General features: G+C 41.0%; 1 protein-coding gene across 3 annotated transcripts in view; it reads right to left on the reverse strand.

Moving 5' to 3' along the window:
• The window catches only part of Dock4 (dedicator of cytokinesis 4), a 396425-nt gene that overhangs the window by 202877 nt on the left and 174232 nt on the right, over nucleotides 1–19316 (reverse strand). For all 3 annotated transcript variants that reach the window (XM_075948630.1, XM_075948628.1, XM_075948629.1), the window contains exons 2-6: nucleotides 16424–16507; nucleotides 13912–13952; nucleotides 11686–11741; nucleotides 8478–8574; nucleotides 3239–3387 (exon numbers count right to left, since the gene is read on the reverse strand). In XM_075948630.1, coding sequence (XP_075804745.1) covers nucleotides 3239–3387; nucleotides 8478–8574; nucleotides 11686–11741; nucleotides 13912–13952; nucleotides 16424–16507 — 427 coding nt within the window. The remainder of the gene's footprint in view (nucleotides 1–3238; nucleotides 3388–8477; nucleotides 8575–11685; nucleotides 11742–13911; nucleotides 13953–16423; nucleotides 16508–19316) is intronic.

Raw genomic sequence — 19316 nt, forward strand, 5'->3', positions numbered from 1 at the left:
GAGGTTGACATAAAATGTTCAACCCAAATGAGCCCAATAGCTTAGCTACGGGTTGTCAAAGATATTCCTTCTTTGTGCGTCCGAACCGGGGAATTCAGGACCATCCACAGCACACCAGACAGAAAAGATCTATGAAGGGCCACACATCTCTAGCACTACAGAGCTGAGTCAAGCTCAGCCCCAGCTGTGATCTTCTGGCCCTTCCTGGACTGCTGCTGACAGGAGAAGCATTCAATGTCTCTTTTCTGAACGGCCGGAGCTATCAGCTGCTGCCAGCTTCTTGAAGTCAAAATAGGGAGGAAAACATCTTACCTGTGGCAATTCATTTTTTTTTTGTCAGTTAATAGGAACTATCTAAGGGTAAACAAACCACTCTTTGAGGTTTCTTAGCTCAAAGAATAAAGTATCAGGGCAATACTTTATAAAGAATATGGAAAAATTAGGCAAGGCCTAGAGAAAACAGATGGACTAAGAGCATATAGGATACAGAAAGCCAGGCCTGGGGAGGAAGGGACAATTTTTATATCAACCCAGCCACTAAAATACTCTGGGACACCAGGAAGAAGGATGAATGTCTTTGCCCTTCTGTGTACTCTCTTCATACTTCAGAGGCTACAGAAATCTGTACCCCCACTTTAATTCTGTCTGGGGATTTCAGGAGAGAACTACCTTTTTCTGATTTTGTTATGGAACAAGGAGGACCTTGCCTACTTCATCTAAGTTCCCCCATCCAGAGAACTCCTCTTCGCTGCTCTTCTGCAGTCCAGGATGCAACGTGACACTGAGCACATTCTTAACTCATGTTTGGTAAGAGATTTATGTGCTGACAGATCATTTCCCAGGACAATATGACCTAGTTTAATAGGCAAAGAAATTATCTTAATTAGCTTTCCTTTTAGCATTCTTTAATAAGCGAATGAATTTATCCTTAAAGGACTATGGCAAATGTATAACCCTAATGTTGAATATTCATAAATAAATCATCAATAAAATTTAAAGAACATAGAAGAAGAGAATGAGAAAATTCATGGGTTTAAGGATGATTTAAATTATTCTTTTCATTGTCAAGCATTATTTTTAACTAACTTCTCATAAATTAGCAATAGAACTGGCCAAAGCACAAGCTAAAACTCATATAAGTCAAAAACCTAGACTTAATACAATCCTAATTCAAAATAAAAGCCTAGCCTTAATATAATCCTAATTCAAAATAAAATCCTATCCTTAATACAATCCTAATTCAAATTTTTTCTCTGCTTCCCCATCCTTCAGTTTCCCTTCATTAAACTGAAAAGGGCTGGTTGGTTGGTTTCTTTGCCTCTTCCACATTTCCCCATGATTTTTCGTAATCTAACTCCATCCAACATCCTTATTAACAAACTAGTCCTCATTTAAATAAAGACTGGCATAGTGACCAATAACCAAGTGAAATATCAAAGGATTTTAAAAGTAAGACTAAGGACTAAGTGGGCATGGTGGCATACACCTTTCCCAGCACTTGGGAGGCAGAGGGAGAACAATCTCTGTTTGAGACCAACCTTGTCTACAAATTGAGTTCCAGAACAACTTAGGATGCATAGAGAAACCTTCTCTTGAATAAAGAAGGAGGAGGAGGAAGAGAAAGAGGAGAGGGAGAAGGAGGAGAAGCAGCAAAAGCAGTAGCAGCAGCAACAGCACAAGATCAACCAAACAAAAGAGAGCAAGGATCCCATGAGGCCAGGCACAAAGGAGAAACTCAGCATCAAGGCTGCAACTCCAGCCCAGCACGAGGCAGAGCGAGTTCTCTGTCCAATCCATCCTCGGGAAATACAAAGGCTTTTGTCCTCTAGCTCAGTTCTTCCACACAACAGAGAATCTTTCAGAAATTTGCTTCCAGTTTTTAAAACTGATCTGGTCAGGAGTGATGGCCCAGAGAGCAAGTGTACTTGCCACCAATCCTGAGGCCCTGAGTTCACTCTCCAGGACCTACATGGTGGAAGCAGAGAACCAGCTCCCACAAGCTGTCCTCTGGTCATCACGTGCATACACACATACACACAAATAAACAAACAAATAAAGGGGGAAAAAGTAAAAAAAAATATATAGTCCCTAGTCCCTCTTCCTGCCTTCTTGCTTTTATTTCCCATAGGAATGAATCCTCTAGGCATATTTAAATTGAATATTTTATTGTCTGTAGAAAGTTGAGTGGCATATCATATTCAATAAGATATGACAAGCGCGGTGGGCAAGAGGGAGGGTTAAAATCTGGTCGTGGGCCTGTGTATTCCCTGAACAGTTGGGCCGAAATCAAGTGTGGCTTCTGAGAAAGCCGCTTCCTATATCTAGGGGAAGCAACTTTCTTCTTCCAGGTGGGCTTTTCCAGATTCAGAAGGAGGTAAATTACTCGTGGCTTCCTTCTCGGTGGTTTCCCTTTATATGTCCCATGTTCACTCCCATTCTCTCCACCCTCTCGACACCCCAGAATGAGATCACTAAATGCCAAAGAGCACAGAGGAGCTTGATAACATTCGAGAAGGTAAGGGTGTGGCCTGGCAGGGTATTAAGAAATGACATCATTGCCTTAGTCTTTGGTTTTGTGCACACTAGACACACAGACAAAGTTGCATGTCCTATCTTGTCACTCCTATGTTAATACTCCTAGAGAGTAGAGTATCAGCTTGGATCAGAGCTTCTAGTAATTAGATTTACTACTTAAGTGCTTAGCTGTTACCTTAAATAAGTCCCTCACATTTTTATTTAAAACTAAATCTCAGTCAATGACGGCCTTTACCTGAGCTTTCCTAAGCAGTTCTTCAGAGCGGCTATCTGCCTGCACAGGGCTGAGCACAGCTGTGCATGCATCATAAGGCATTTAGCAGAGGCTGGGAAGATCTGTGATTCCCTCCGCACCACACTGCCCATCCACGCCATGACACAGAAGAGGTACACATAAAAGAAAACTCATCTACCAAAGCTAAACACTAACGGGTGAAAAGACACATTTTAGTCAGAAACTGCATCTCCATGAATATTACATTTCTTGTGACCAACTGTCCACCGTCACACTATCAGACATTAGAAAGCAAAATATTTAAGCGCTCATATGAGACCCATGAGATGTGGCTTCTGGCTCCATCATTGACGGTCCACACGAAGCCTGAAATGAGGAGCATGAGGAAACCTGTGTGTGATTGCACCTAGTAGCACCTGCATGCCTGCTCTACCTCACTCCCAGCACTCTGCAACCATCAGTACTCACTCATTCCCCCAGTCCAGTCGGGCAGTGATGTGGCGCTTCACGTCCTTCATCCTGTCGTGGGTAAGATGGCCAACGAGCACCTGCCGCCGCAGGTCTAGGATTTCGTTCATGATGTGCCAGAGGCGGTGGAAGAGATCACCTTCGTTTCTCTAGGGAATATGTAAACAAGGAGACTTGGCAGTCAGTCCTCTGGCTGGAATGGAAGGTAACCAAAGGGGGTAGGCGACCACGGGTTTGCCATGGTATAGACAGAGTCTCCACCAATAAATCTATCCCACTTCCTGTGCTTGGAGTGACATGCACCTCTATGTATTTTCACGCAAGTCTCGAAATGCTGCTCTCCTGTCCAAGCCAAATGTGACCTCTCAGCTCCCTAACACAGATGCTGTGTTCCTTCCCTAGGCTTGGCTTAGCCTCTGCCTGAGAGCATAGCCTGGTTTTCCTCTCCTGGAGTTTCTTTCTTATCTCTACACAATCTCTACTATGCTTTAAGGTGTGGCCCCTGTCAAGCAGTTTGTCTGAGTCTTGGCTACGTGCACCTAAAACCAACAACATGGAAAACACTGTCACCCACTTATTTCTTGAAGGTTGGTACGAATTCTTCATCAATCTTGTCATGAATTTGGACACACAAGGAGGTTTCAGACTTAAACACTGATCAGTGTTCACTGCCATTATCTGGTCAAAACTCAGACTCATAGGAAATGGGGCTTTCTTATTTATTTCAAACGATCACACAGCCTCAACATAATCCCTGTCAAAGTCACCAGTCACCATGGTTTTGTGGAAGAAAGATGGGTGAAACCTTAGCCATCACTAAGACTGGACAGTACTGTTTCCCAGGAAGACATGGGTTTTCTGGTTTTGTGATCACATACGTGACAGGGCACACAGTGAAGAACTGTCTTAGGAGATGGAGGATTGTCGCCTGGCTTCCACCTGCATTGTCCTAGAGGAAAACTAGCATTTCATTAACAAGCTCTCTGAATTTTCTCCTCTGTAAAGAGCACCACAGCATCTACAACGGGGAGTTACTGTGAAGACAGAGGAGCTCGCAGACAAGTGTGAAGGAAAACACGCACCCCAGAGTGAGCAGCATCTTCCTAGTGCTATTGTGGTTCAACATGGCTCACAATAAGCCCAACAAAAGCTGTGTCTTTACCAACACTGAAAAACTAGACATCTTACCACAGAGACACAGGGTATCTACCCCACGTCTTTCTCAGTCATAGATATGCTTCTACTTTCTACAAATATAATTCATAGTCGACGCCAGTGATTCTCAACCTTCGTAATGCGGTGACCCTTTTAAATATACTTCCTCATGCTGTACTGACCACCCCCAACCATAAAGTTATTTCATTGCTACTTCATAACTGTAAGGTTGCTACTGTTATCAATCATAAGGTAAATACTTGATATGTAGGATATCTGATATGCAACCCTAGGCTGTCATGACCCACAGATCGAGAACCATGGGTGTACATAAACAGTGATATGAATTTATAGGCTATTATCCTCCAGACATTCTCTAGAGCTATAAGACACAAAAATTATCATGTTCTATGTCATACGTAAAGATACATATATATGTTAAGTATGTATATATATATAAAAATTAAAATGCAGTGATGCATTTTTTGCTGTTACTACTTGATGTTTTGAGGCGCCATTGGGTGCTGTGCAGGTCTGACAGAGATGCTAGGAGAACAGGAAGCTTTCTCCAGGAACCAGGTCCGGATCCTCCAAGCCATAAATAACCTCCTTCTCCTCTCAACTCCTAACTCACTCTATCGAGCCTGTTTTCCATTACTGTGTTCTATTACTGCCTGCTCCTTTCTCATGTTCTACACACTCTTACAAGCCATTACAAGGGCTCTGCAACACAATATTCTTGTAATTAACTGCTCAGTGACTGTCCCCATCCACGGCAGCTGTGCCTGAGCTCCCAGGGGTGGAGAGGAAGGAGCAAACAGTGATTTATGGGCGTTATTTCTTGCACACCTCTGGAAGCAGTTCCTGTTTAAGTCCTGCAATTGAAGAAGCAGAAGACCAAGGGACATTTGAAGATACCTGTGGTACGAAGGAAAAAAATATCGACCAAATGAAAATAAATTGCATAAGAGTGCTATAAAAAGTCAGGACTCGTGCAGCAAAGGAGAGATGGCACCCTCACCATCACAGGGGAAAAGGCACGCGCCTGCTCATGTTCAGGAGTGTGAACTTGATCTTATACATCATATCTTCTGACAAGGGGATGCTGATGCAAGAAGGAAGCAACATCTTTTCATAAAAATGAAAACTAGCTGGCTGGTCAGCTCCCTCTGAGGGAGAAACTCTAAAAATGGAAGGGATAATCCCACCACGCAATGGGCCTACCCATCAAATGTGCCCTGCTAACTTTAAGAGAAAGAGCTGGGCATAGTGGTCCATACCTTTAGCTGGGCATAGTGGTCCATACCTTTAATACTGGCTGCAGGAGGGCAAAGCAGGAAGAATAGCACTGGGCTTATCAGACAAACTTATCACACAAAACGAAAACGATGAAAAACATAAATAGAGGACCTGCTCACAAAATTATATTTTGCAAAAAACTGAATTTGAAAAGAATGGAGAGCTAAGAAGCATTCTAAGAAATATTTTTTAAAAAAATGTATTCCATTTAGTAGTAAAGGAAAAGAGTATATTCCAATAATAAACAACTGGATTGAAACAGTGCCTAGAAATCCCCACAGTGCGTTTGGACATGCATCCAGAATGAACTGTGGTTTCCTATTTTAGAGGTGGCTGATTTCACTAGGTTGCAAATGAGAACAGAACAGGTTTCAGTGGCGGGAGACCTAGATTTTGACTCCGGTGGTACTGCTTAGTGTTGGACTTGGGATAAATCATCTTTGCTAAGACTCAAGAATAAAAAGCACCTGGAGGAGCCCCAGGGAGGAAGGGGAGGAAAGCATAGCTCGAGGGCTGCGCCAAGACAGCTGCATGCTTCCTCGACACTTTTCCTGCTTACGCTGCTGGATTTATTAAACATATTTTAAAGGTTATTATTTAAGCCCTTAACAACACCATTTAAAAGAACAAACTAGAGTTTCTTGAGCAGTTACCATTCTCTTATAGGCTAAACGTCTACATACACTGTTGGGAGATCCTGCTGGTCCTAGGCTGCAAGTCTACCAGACCCTGGAAGCTTTCCCTAAGCGTGGCAACAGGGAAGACTCCCTCCCCCACAGCGAGACTTCTTGCTTTCCACCAGCCCTTATCTGGAGACTGTGTTTGGGCTCAGAGGGCTGACTTTATCTGAAAGCTGTTTCTAAGCCTGGATGCCTGATTTATCTCTAGCATGACCCTTGGCACAGTATCCTTCTAGAAGCCTTTCCCCTGCTGTCTATAAGGTAACTAAGATTTGTACTAGGAATTTTGCTATAGGACCCTGCTGCCACACACGAAGCTTTATGATAGGACTGTGTCACTTAATGCAAATTAGGGTTTGTCCCCAGGCTCCCCAGTCCTGTATATTTCCTATACTCTGAAATAAAGCTGAGCTGATGCACTGAAGTCATCTCCACTGTGCCCAGAGCCATCTGAGCCCTGTTCCCTGCTTCTGCCTCCTCTGTCCTCATAGATCAGGCTAGCCAACCATCCCAAAGAAGAAGCAGAAACACAATACATTACCTCGTATACTATTTGCAATCTACAAAACTTATCGCTTTCCCCAGACATCTTTCAGGGAAAAGGTTAGATGCTACCTGGGCGTAGCAGTGCACTCCTTTAATCATAGCACTTGGGAGGCAGAGACAGGCAGTCTCTGAGTTTGAGGCCAGGCAGGTCTTTGAGTTTCAGGGCAGCCAGGGCTACACACAGAAACCATGTCTTGGGGGGAAAAAAAGCAAAAAGAAATGCATGTTGAACCAAAGCATTTATGCAACCATAGAAAGAGAAACCAGAAAGCCCAACATGATTGCATCATCCTGGTTCCAAAAGTCAATCTACATTTGGGCTGAATTCCATATTTGCTCCTCAAACAACTGTCTATTATCCCAGTATCACACAGTATTAGCTAATCAATCTCTTTCCTGTTACTTGGAACAGTAGCCAAAAATATTACTTGTAGATTTTACTACGTGCAGCTCTTCAAAGCAACCAAATCTATCTCCAGAATAGATGCCCCAGAGTGGTTATGACCTCAAAAGCATGTAGAAATAACTGAACAAGACAAAATCAACTTTGGTCCTCATTAACAGTAATAGCAAAGAAAACAAGTGATACCCTTGCTCAAGTACAAAAGGACACAGATATGTGTGTGCACGTTCTCTCTCTCTCTCTCTCTCTCTCTCTCTCTCTCTCTCTCTCTCTCTAACACACACACACACACACAAACACACACACACACACACACCACACAGAAAGAGAGACAGAGAGAGAGAGACAGAGATATTATGAATATAGTATGTTGAGTATTTTAAAGATATACTAGATCAAATACTTTACAAAGTTACTTTCAATGCAATACTTTCAATAATACTTGGGGTTTATGATCTTTCTAATTAAAATGAAAAAAAAATCTAGCAGCCACATGTGCATTTCCCTGGCTCTGTCTCAGCACAGAGCCCCAGAGGTATATAGACTGTTGGCCACACTTCAGCAACTCATCTAAAACCTAAACTATCCTGTGGATTTTCCTAATGAGTTCTAAAGCCACCCGCTCCAGCAGGATAGGGCCATCTGAACAATGTAATTAGTTATAACAAGTAAATTAATACATAGACATAACTATAACCCATTTTTTAATAAACTCGACTTTCCTTCCTTAGAATATTTAGAATACTTTCTGACCCTAGCTAAATTTTCATTTACAATATACTCAAATCATTCATAGAAGTAAGACTCGCTGAAGGACACAACCACTAAAGCTGTATTGAGAATGGCTTCATTTTGAAATTAAAAATATTCAGGAAATCTAAAACTAGGCCCACATAAACACTCATTTGGTTAGATGTTAGAAAACCTATCTTTTATGTTCTTGTGGTATTGAAATACAATGCATAATGCCAATGCTCCTGGGGGACAACGGGATTATAATACAAAATATGACTAAGCAAGATCTACACCCCTGACTTCCCAAGAAGAGCCAGTGACCTACAGTAAGCTCTCAAATATTTGTTGACAGGTACTCATGGTCACATATTTCTGAAGACAATTCTCAAACTAAAAATGACACCCTGAAAAAGTTACTTACCACATAGAGCTGTTTCCACATAGTTCCCCAGTCTCTTAATGTGGACGTCATCTCTGTGATAACCGAGTCTTCAGTGGGAATAACCATTTCAAATTGTCTGTGAAGTTGAAGATGACAAAAACATATATATATACACACACATATATGCCAGAGAGAACATTTCCTCTTTAACACTCAAGAAGATCAACCTGGAAAGAAAGCCCTTAGAGGTACAGCAGCAACCAGGATGTGACTAGGAGCTTATCTGAGGAAGGCTAGCCATGAGGGTAGTACAATGGCCAAGGGCCCAGCCACTTGATCTAGGTGAAGACTGATGGGGAGAAAGAACATTAGCATTCTACTTCTGAGACAGCCTGGCCAGTAAACAACTCTTTTAATCTCTCTATAATCTCTCAATCTCTTTCACCTGCCACAAGATCAGCAGACGACACCAACTATGAGGCGACCTCTGGCACCCAAGCGCTATGACCAGAGGACTCAACAGGACTGAAAGAAACACTACTTAGCCACCAGGATGGACGGCGTGTGAACTTGTAGCTAACCCATAACTAGAGCATTCCCTAAGCATCCATTTGAGCTCACTAACCCCTTAATCATATTATTTGGAAAAGGCCAATGAAAAAAAATGTGCTTGATTAATACTGTTACGATACAGCACAGCCGAGGCTTAATATGTCATAGACATTAGCATGTTCATTGCAGAAGGTTCCTCTCTGTGTTTAATATAATGGACTCTTCATTTCTTCTTTTACAGCCAGAAATAAGTATTAGTCAGGTATGCTAAAAGGAAGCATCATGAAGAGATAAATGGGAGGAACTTTAGATGGCCCTTGGGTCATGCCTTTAGCACAGAAGAATCTTCTTCATCTCCAGTTTCTTTTGTCAAATCCTTTCTGGGTTTGTGCAGGTTCAAGAGGTTACATGGTCATTATCATTACTGTCTCTCAGAAGAACACAATCAGCAATATCAATGGGGACTATTTCCTTTATTTCAGGTTTATTTGTCTGAAGGCCAACATCTCATATGTAAAAGGAAACAGCTTATTAAACTCCAAGGGAGAGTCCTTATTAGCATGAGGCAAACTGCTCAGCAGGTCCTTAGGATGTTATGTCCAAGTATGTACATCTGTCTTTGGGGAAATCTTCCTAACGTGAATGCAGAAACTAAAATCTTGCCTTGATTCTTCCCCTCATTGTGTTCCATCTCCTCATTTCTCATTATTGCTAAAAAAAAGAAAGAAAGAAAGAAAGCAAGCAAGCAAGAAAGAAAGAAAGAAAGCAAGCAAGCAAGCAAGCAAGAAAGAAAGAAAGAAAGAAAGAAAGAAGGAAAGAAAGAGAAAAAAAACTGTCCTGTGAATCTTTCCCTTCTTTCTGGGGCATAAATGAAGCTGAAAATGTAAAGCTGGAACTTAAAACTAGAAAGAATGTAAACAGTAACATAAACCTTGTGGAGGATACAGGACGGTTCAAAGAACCTACACATGGCACTTCCCAAAGGTAGAATATTTACTCAGCTTTTGAAGCAGCTGTTGTAATTTAAGCGATGAATATCTGGATTCAGAGATTAGAAAATGATCTATACAAAGCCCAAGAGGGAAGAAGAGATCCCCAGGAATTCTTGCCACTGAATTCAACATTTTAAAAGTAAGGTCTCGGCAAGAATTAAACAATACAGAAGCTGCCTGCCCTAATTCATGAACTATCATTTAATTTCAAGAGCCTCACCATGGACCCTACTTTGCTCTGAAGATCTAGGGATGAACCACGGACATTTCAATATGTGGAAAGCTCATCTGGGGTTGTTCAAACAAAATGCAAAAGTTTAAACACAAAATACCATGTAGACAGGACAGCTCTTTTGTATTAATTACATAAACCCCTAAATTAGTGCTGAAATAAACTATCTTAGTAACTGCCCTGAAATGTATTTCGTTCAGCTATTCTGGGACAAACTTTGCATCGGTTTCATCCCAGTGGTCGGTCCATCACGTTAAAAATATGCTTAAGACAAGTTGGGTGATATTTACATCCTGGAGATCTTACTCTTGGGAAAAACAAGCAGCCGACATGCTGTGTCCTTGAACATTTTCAGGACAAAGCTTTTCTCCTAGAGTCCTAGAACCATGGTTCGACACCAACTGCAGTAACTCCTTTTTAGAAAAGAGGCCATTCACCGTGAGTTCTTATTGCCCTATAATTCCCCTCAGGCCTGGTGAAGGCCTAGAACCTGTAAGTCTTCAACTCAAACAAGCAAATTCTGGGACACCTTTATCCACATTTACAGTTTCTTAGGGCTCATAGCGTCAGGGCAGTTATACTCCAGTACACCAGGAACAACAACAACAACAACAGCTCAACAGTTAAGAGCTCTGGCTGAAACTGAAGGGCCCAGACCCTCACCTAGCAGCCGCCACCTCCACTTTGGCAGAAAAGGCCCCCCAAGATGTAAGCCCCCGAATCAGCACAAGATGTGTGCTGAGGCCCCAATCTTGCTGGACCTTGCTCTACTAACTGGGAAGAAATTGCCAGGCATCCTCCATGAGGCAGGGCCTGATTATGTAGCCCTGGCTGGCCAGGAGCTCACTGCATAGGCCAGGCTTGCCTATCACTCACGGAGATCCACCTGTCCCTATTTCCTGAGTGCTGGGCTTAAATGTGAACCACCACATACAGCTTTGTTTTTAACTTCTTTGTGTTAGTACTGTGTGTGCATGGTATGTGTGAGGTCATACATGTACTCTTGCATACATGTGAGGGTCAGGGGACATTTTCATGGAGTTTTCTTTTTCCTTTGTGTGTGATATCTAAAGATCAAACTCAGGTTGTCAGGTTTACATAGCAAGCACTCTTCCTCACCCTGGTAGGTCCCCTGCCTGGCAAGTGTCCCTAAAATTCAGGAAACAAGAAAAACCAGTTTCTCTGTTTAAGATTAAACAAGTTTGATGATCTATGGACAATGAGAGACGGCTGTACCCTAGGATGTCCCTGTGGCTGAACATTATTGATGGACATATCCTAGGATGTCCTGTGCCTCAGCACTTAGAACTGGGTTCTTGAATTATCTCTATCTGCTGTTCTAGTATCTCCTCTCAAACAACAAAGAACATGGTTTGATCTTCTGTAGGTCATTTTGCGATACAATTACTAAGCCTTGCAATTCCAAGGCAGCTGTGGGAAACCTTCCACTACTAATACAATGCATTCTTACCCTTTGTTCTTTACACAGGCATTTTTCAAGTGAACATAGCTGGAAGGAAATATACCCTGGAAGAGAAAACATGAAGGTTATGGTCTAGCTGTCTCTTAAAGTCAATTGTTCATAAGCAGTTATATCTGAAACAGTTAACAAGCCAGACAATATGAGGAACAGCAAAACACCAGCCCACTCTAGGGGCTAAAATGCAATGTGGCACAAGCCGTTATTTCTAGTACCTATTCCAACTTAACACATTTAGAGATTTTTCTAAATATAATGGGGAAAAACATCTCACATTCTTTTTGTTTCATTTACTTCTTTTTTGCAACAGAGTCTTGCCGTGTAGTCTTATCTAACCTGGAATTTATTGTAGACCAGGCTGGCCTTAAACTTGTGGCAATCCTGCAGCTACACTTCCTCAAAGCTGACTTACGGCTCTGGGCTACTACTTTGCCCAGCTAAACAAGTACGTTCTCCATAAAGCAGAAAAGAAAGTCGTTCAATACTTCTATATAAAAACTGTGGTTTATAAATGGAAAAAAATTACCTTTGATGTTATTGTTATTTGGCAATTGGTTTATGAGACATGGTCTCAAACCATAGGCCAGCCAGCAAGGAACTCACAGACCAGGCTGTCCTCAGACTCAGCAATCTTTCTACCTTAGCCCTCATGTGCTGGGGTTACAGACACGTAACATCAGACCAGGCTGAAATTATGTTACAATGAATGACTTTAGCTGACAGCCGAGCTCTGTGAGAGAACACTTGTCTGCTTAACAGGGGGTCATGGGCTTAATTCACGGTATTGCCAAACAAACAAACAAAATTTGGGCTGGTCAGATGGCTTAGTGTTGAGCTCAATTATACACACACAGACACACACACACACACATATACACACATACATAGTCTACAGTAATAGGAATAGACTGTTTAAAAACTATTTTTAAAAGATTTATATATATTCCAATATGACAGAATTAACAAATAAAATAACCCAAAAAAAGAAAAGTCAAAATCAACATTTATGACATGAGACACAAGTTACAGAGAAACCATAATAATCTTTTCAGAAATGTGTGCTAGATGAATAATTAAATATCAAGGCTATATTTGCATTGCGCTGCATATGCCCAAAAATTAAAAAAAATCTTTAAATGAAGGCTAAAGTATCCAGAAATTAAATTTATATGCTCATTTGTCCCTTAGGCTTTCCTTGGGACTGATCTAAAATAATGAAATGAAGTAATGAAACACAGTTGGATGTTCTTGCAGAAGCTGTGTTTAAGCAGAGACAGGCAAAAACTTTCCACTCTATTTTGAAAATGAGAAATGATACAATTTGTCATCCACAGTTTTAAAAAAGCCAGAATTAAATCAAAACTATGAATGATGTATATGATTGTATTAGATGGGCATTTGCTGCCGTGCCTGACAACCTGAGTTCGATCCCTGGGAGAAGCATGGCAAGGAGAGAATGACCTACGGGCCTTGCTGTATGGGCACAGCGCGCGCATACACACACACACACACACACACACACACACACACACCAGTAAAATAAAAGACAAAAAAAAAAAACAACGGGAAGACTATGGGGGCATTTAAAAGCTTCTGATGGTTGGAATGGAACAGAGTAGTGATTCCTATTAAAAGCCACAAACTTCCCAAATGAAAGATAAAATGAAAGTCCCATTACTTTCCCGGGGTTTAATATGAATACCGACAGTGACTCTTAGGGCCTTCCACGAATGGCAAGAGAGAAGAGCGCTTCCAAGTGCTGCATTCTCAATTCAGCTCCCATCACCCAAGGAACCCTTATCACGACACTAAAACGAACCTACTCCTCCATACTGGCGCCTTTCCAAACAAGACCACAGGAAATTTAAAGACTAAATATCACTATTCAGGATTTCCTTTGTAATATATTTCCTCTGCCTGAATTTTAATTTACCTCTCTGGAAAACTAACACTTCAAAAGGTTTTGCTTCTATCTAACAAGCTTAAGCACTTGCCAGCACAATTTTCGAGGGCTATAGAGAATTATAGCTTCAGTGTCTTACCTTAATATTAATCCCAATTCAAAGGAATTCCCAAAATTATGAGACTCTGTATTATCAGTTTGGGAGCCTAATTAAGAGTCCAACTCTAATTTCATTTGTACAGCAAAATAATTTAAATAATCATCTTCAGTAAAAAATAAATCTTATAATTACAGTTATAAATAACCCTTTTTACCTTGATATTTGGGTTTTTTAAGGCAAATCCTCTGTACCAACCTGTGGAGACATAATCGTTATTACATTTTAATACATAAACCATGATAATACTTAAAGATAAGAAATGAAATGTTCTTTGATGTTGGAATTTTAATCTTCCTATGCATAAGCACAGCGATTCTAGGACTAGGCTAGGTGAGAGATCAATTGACCAGAAGTTTAAGAATTTCACTCATAAACTGATTCGTTAAAATTGTACCAGAAATTTGTATAAGTGGAAATAGGGGCTTGAATCAAAAGCATTGGGCTTAAATAAAGAAATGCACTGCAATTTACTAGCTATTTTTTTAGTTGTTTTCATTTTATTTTTGCAATAGGGTCTATGTACCTAAGATGGCCTTGAACTTAGAATCTTTCATCCTTAGCTTCCCAGGTCTGTAACACCAAGCACAGCCTACTCTTTAATTTGGGGGACATCACCTTAGCTCTGTGAGCACCACTTCTCCCCATTTCACTAAGGGCCACACCTTGTCCAAGGGAAGTGCAAGAGTCTACATAAGACTCAATGTCACTCTAAATTCTGCCTCATGGGAAGCACGGGTTGATTTGGAAGTAACAACGCCTGGCCAGCAGTGATGTAACAGATGTGTGTATACATACATAAACCCACCACCTATAATAGAAGCTCGCCAGCAGTGATGTAACAGATGTGTGTATACATACATAAACCCACCACCTATAAAAGAAGCTCGCCAGCAGTGATGTAACAGATGTGTGTATACATACATAAGCCCACCACCTATAAAAGAAGCTCACCAGCAGTGATGTAACAGATGTGTGTATACATACATAAGCCCACCACCTATAATAGAAGCTCGCCAGCAGTGATGTAACAGATGTGTGTATACATACATAAGCCCACCACCTATAATAGAAGCTCGCCAGCAGTGATGTAACAGATGTGTGTATACATACATAAACCCGCAACCTAAAATAGTACCTGGTGAGCAGTGATGTAACATGCGTGTGTATACATACATAAGCCCACCCCCTGCCACAAGATCAGCCTCGTCCTAATAAGTGTTACCCAAGTGAGCTTGTATACTTATATCAATGAGGTATTTGATCAGTGTAATTGGCCACAGTGTTCACTGTGCTTACGTTCGGAATGACCCAGTCTTCTAGTACTATTCCTGAGGGAGGCATCTCTTTTTTGTCATGTTAAACAAATGTATTTTTTATAAATGCAGATGCCATTTTTCTTATTTATAGGAAATTATTTGCTACGCAGAAATATTCTAATGTTTGGACTAGTTGAATTTTTCAAGGAAAGGGTTGCCCTGTATATTACATTTGTTTGGTTCCTCACAGTGAATCATGTCTAACGTCTTAGTAGCAGTTCAAGACAGGAATCTTGATCTTGAAGTAGGAATGTCTATATCATGGGGTTTATTAATGTCTCTCAAGAACAGATCCAAGATGCATATCAATTTGTAACAATCATTCTAACAGAATAAAAACCTACTATACCGCATTAAATATACACCCTGTTTCTATGCACCAATTTGGGGAGAATTTTATATTTATATAGCAAGGGGAAACAGAGTGCATTCAGTAATGACACAGGAAACCTTATTATATTTTTAGATTTCTCAATTACAGTGAATAGAATAAATATTCACATATTATCAGCATTTAAAGCCAAAACCCAGCTAAATGTAGCAGTTTCATTTGTCCAAACACAATTTAACGCCTGAAGAGACTTTGTAAGATAGAACAATAATATATAATAAATTTCCAGGGTAAAGAAGACTTCAAGGAAGGAAATGGGCATTTTCTTTATATGTTCATGACATTCCAAATTCCAGTCATTTTGTTAACAAAAAATGTAGTCAGTTCATCTGAGATCCTTTCAAGGATCCTTTCAAGGGTGGACCTTAGAACAATAATGGAGGTCTAAGGAGAGATTAGGTATTTTTAATGAGTTGCATACATTAATAATACCGCACAGAATGGTTACTAACATTTCAAATTCACTGTATAATTTTATTCTATATTTGGAGCAGAGAGACCACAAGGCTAGAGTGGAGCTGGCCAGTCCTCTGGGTTTCTTGCTACTCAACTTCAGATGCTCCATCTTTTGAGGCTCAACCTCAGGAGCTCCATCTTTGGAGTTTGTCCTTCATTTTTTTGAGCCCTGAGGTTACAGGAAAACCTTCCAGGCTGAGAGGTAGCCATCAACTCCTACAAACAGAACATGTTCCAGTGCTTTCTACTTCTCATGTAAGGGCTAAAAAGGGACAATAAATTAGGAAAAAATACAATCAACTTAAAAATAATACTTCATTGCTTTCTCATGATCGCACATTAAATATGTAAGAAACAAGTTTTGTCAAAAAAAAAAAATACATAGCTTGCTCTGACTCCAGGGAAAGGTTCTGGAATGGACAGCCATGTTTTGAAGTGTCATGCCAAGTTGTGGAGAAGAATCTCTTCACATAGCTTCAAGCCATAGGAATGGAACTGCTCACCATCACACTTCTCCAGAATCTGAACGGTGTCTCCGATTTCCAGTGACAGGCCATATGGGACGGTGCCTCGGAAACTGGCGATAACTGGGAGAGATGACACAGACAATAGAAGACAATCGGTTAGAGCCAGGCACGCTGCTCACGATGGAACACTGCTGCCTAGGAAACGAATGGGGGCCTGCTGTCATTTTACTCATATATTCCAAAAGAAAATCATTAAGCTCATATACTTGGTCAATGTCTTGAAATAAACACTATGACTATACATTGAAAATATGTGGAATACTCCACAGGTAAAGTATAAAATACTAAGACTATAAAAAAAGCAACATATAAAGGCAATAATTAGTGCTTGAAGGTCCTTGAGGGGCTGTGTGCTTCAAGTCCCACAGGGTCCATTCCCTCCCTCCAGGCTGCGGTAATTAATAGGCAGACGTTACTAACAAATGAAGAATACTGGTTGTACTCAGCACTGAGACTGGCTGGCCTGGATTTCACACTGTTAGATTCTTTCCCTGAGATGGTCAACGTGAAATGAGAAGGGACTCTGTCTATTGGCTCACTCTCCTCCCCAGAGCCCTGTCAGGCTCAGGGCATACCAGCAGTCTCTCTTAGAGTAAAATCAAGGGTGACCCAGCAAGACATTGTCAGAGCTAAACCCTCAGCCATAATCCCCGCATTCCTCAGCGCTCTCAACACTTGCAATGGACTGGGGAGGGGCACCATTAATTATAGATTGATGCTTTTGCTGCTTTAGATCAGTTGGTTTGGGGAACACTGGTAAGGTAGACTAGGATGGACCACCTAAGGAAGAGGAGCATCTAGATGACTCACCCAGGCTTCTCCAGGAATGACAGAGAAACTCAATGTCAGAGACATGCTGGAAACAACTCAGGACATGCTCAGAAACGTCATCATCTTCCACCCCCCAAAAAAGATCACACACTCTGACGCCAATTTGCAATTTATGTCAGGTTGAAAAGACACTGAAGAGGTGAGAATTTTAATCTTATTTCTAATTTTGTTTCAAGTAATGAGGCTCGGATATAACCCTAACCACCCAACCAAGTTTCTGCTACTTTGGGGAATATCTTTGAAAGCCTTAAGAAACACATGAATCTGTCAAAAAAAAAAATCAAAACATGCCAATAAGTTAATGGGCTTTAAGAGATGTCTCAAGGCCTTTTATGATCTCAAAACAAAATTAACACTAGAAAGCAAAATACAGGACAGGAAACACAACCCAAAGCGCCACAAGATAGATAAAAATAACAACACGGGGCAAACACAGAATATTTTATAACTGTAGACAAACACTAGTCTATGAAGTCATTTTCTAACTCTACCAATAAATACCATATGGTCTCATGCTAATGTTCAAGAAAACATCTGCTTGAAAAGCAAGAGTTCATGCACCTTGAAAGAAGACTTCATATAACCTAGATATTTTTTGTGAGCCCGATTGCTGGACATACAGTAGATTAAATCCTATCTAGAGAATGCCTGCAGCTAAGGCAGACTTTGTGTGCTTCCTAGGTTGTTCATCTGCCTCGGGGTACCCTTCCTTGACTTGCGTCCTCCCATTCCACCTTGCACGCACGGCGGCACCAGATCCATCCGTCTCACCATTTATGATCTCCAGCATTTGGACAACGCACTTGGAAAAGCTCCGTGAATCTGGGGTTGTGTTGGTTTGAGCTCCTAATTGCCTCTTGGCTCAGATAGGCTGAACTTTCTAGCATGTGATCACTGAGGGAATGAACGGAAGCATGACCATTACTGTAATATGTTTTGGTCTGAAACAGCCAAATTTGTTTCATTGTTTATATTTTAAAAATATCCAAATCTCCAAGAATCAACCTCTGTTGAAATTCATTCTCTCAAAGAAGCTACTTAAACTGGTTTTCTGGGTTCTAACTACATTACCTCACTCCTTATCTACAGGAATGAGTCTCCCCCTTCTCATGAGAGTTCCCTGGAAACTACAAGGTAGTATTAATTTAAGTCTTAGCCTGATTGGCTTTCTCTTTCATTGGAACCACATGGAGTCAATTCCTTCATGACTATGTGAGTGTCTCGCCCATAAATGGAGTATGAACAAACACATGGAACCCATAGAAGGAAGAAGGCATGAAACCACTGAGAGGTTTCTAACGGACTCGCACAACTTAAGGGACACCTGCCACAGCAGCTACCAGTAAGTAGTGACGTATAGACTCACACTACTTAAGGGACACCTGCCACAGCAGCTACCAGTAAGTAGTGAAGTACAGACCATGCTGAAAACAAGCACTTTCCAAGACAGCTCGAAGCATGGCTTTGACTTACACACCATGAAATGACAAACCACTTCCAATTTCTCAATGCAAATGGATGAGGACCAAGCAATGTTTGCATTCAGGCTTCAGGTCATGAAATAGCATGCTGAAAGAACAACCCACAGGCAAAACAAAAAAATGACTCGAAGACGTGACTATGCCACCTCTGTCACCCATAGCAATACTACAAACTAAAGACGACCAGCTTAGTGAAGCAAAGCTCCAAAGGAAACACACATTGACAAAGTCTTTGCTTGCCTTTCCATGGAACACTCCTAAAACATATATTTCAAAATCTTGTTTTGGGAACAAACATTCAACTAATCTATGTGGACTTTCTACAAGTGTTCTTGCAAGACACAGGCCCATAACTGAAGATTAACTTCGTCACCAGCTATTGCACAGAAGCCAAGCCTTCGTATAAACTATACTCATTGTCTACTTCTCAGCGGCAGTTTTCTCCCCAGTCAGGTTAAGATCCACCAAACATGGTCACACAATGTGTTGGCCCCTTGATTTCACATCTTTGTTCATCTTCTTCTGAACTGGACAGCTACAGAGCAATTCACAGCAAG

This window comes from Microtus pennsylvanicus, chromosome 14, assembly GCF_037038515.1.
Source record: "Microtus pennsylvanicus isolate mMicPen1 chromosome 14, mMicPen1.hap1, whole genome shotgun sequence".
Classification (NCBI taxonomy): Eukaryota; Metazoa; Chordata; class Mammalia; order Rodentia; family Cricetidae; genus Microtus; species Microtus pennsylvanicus.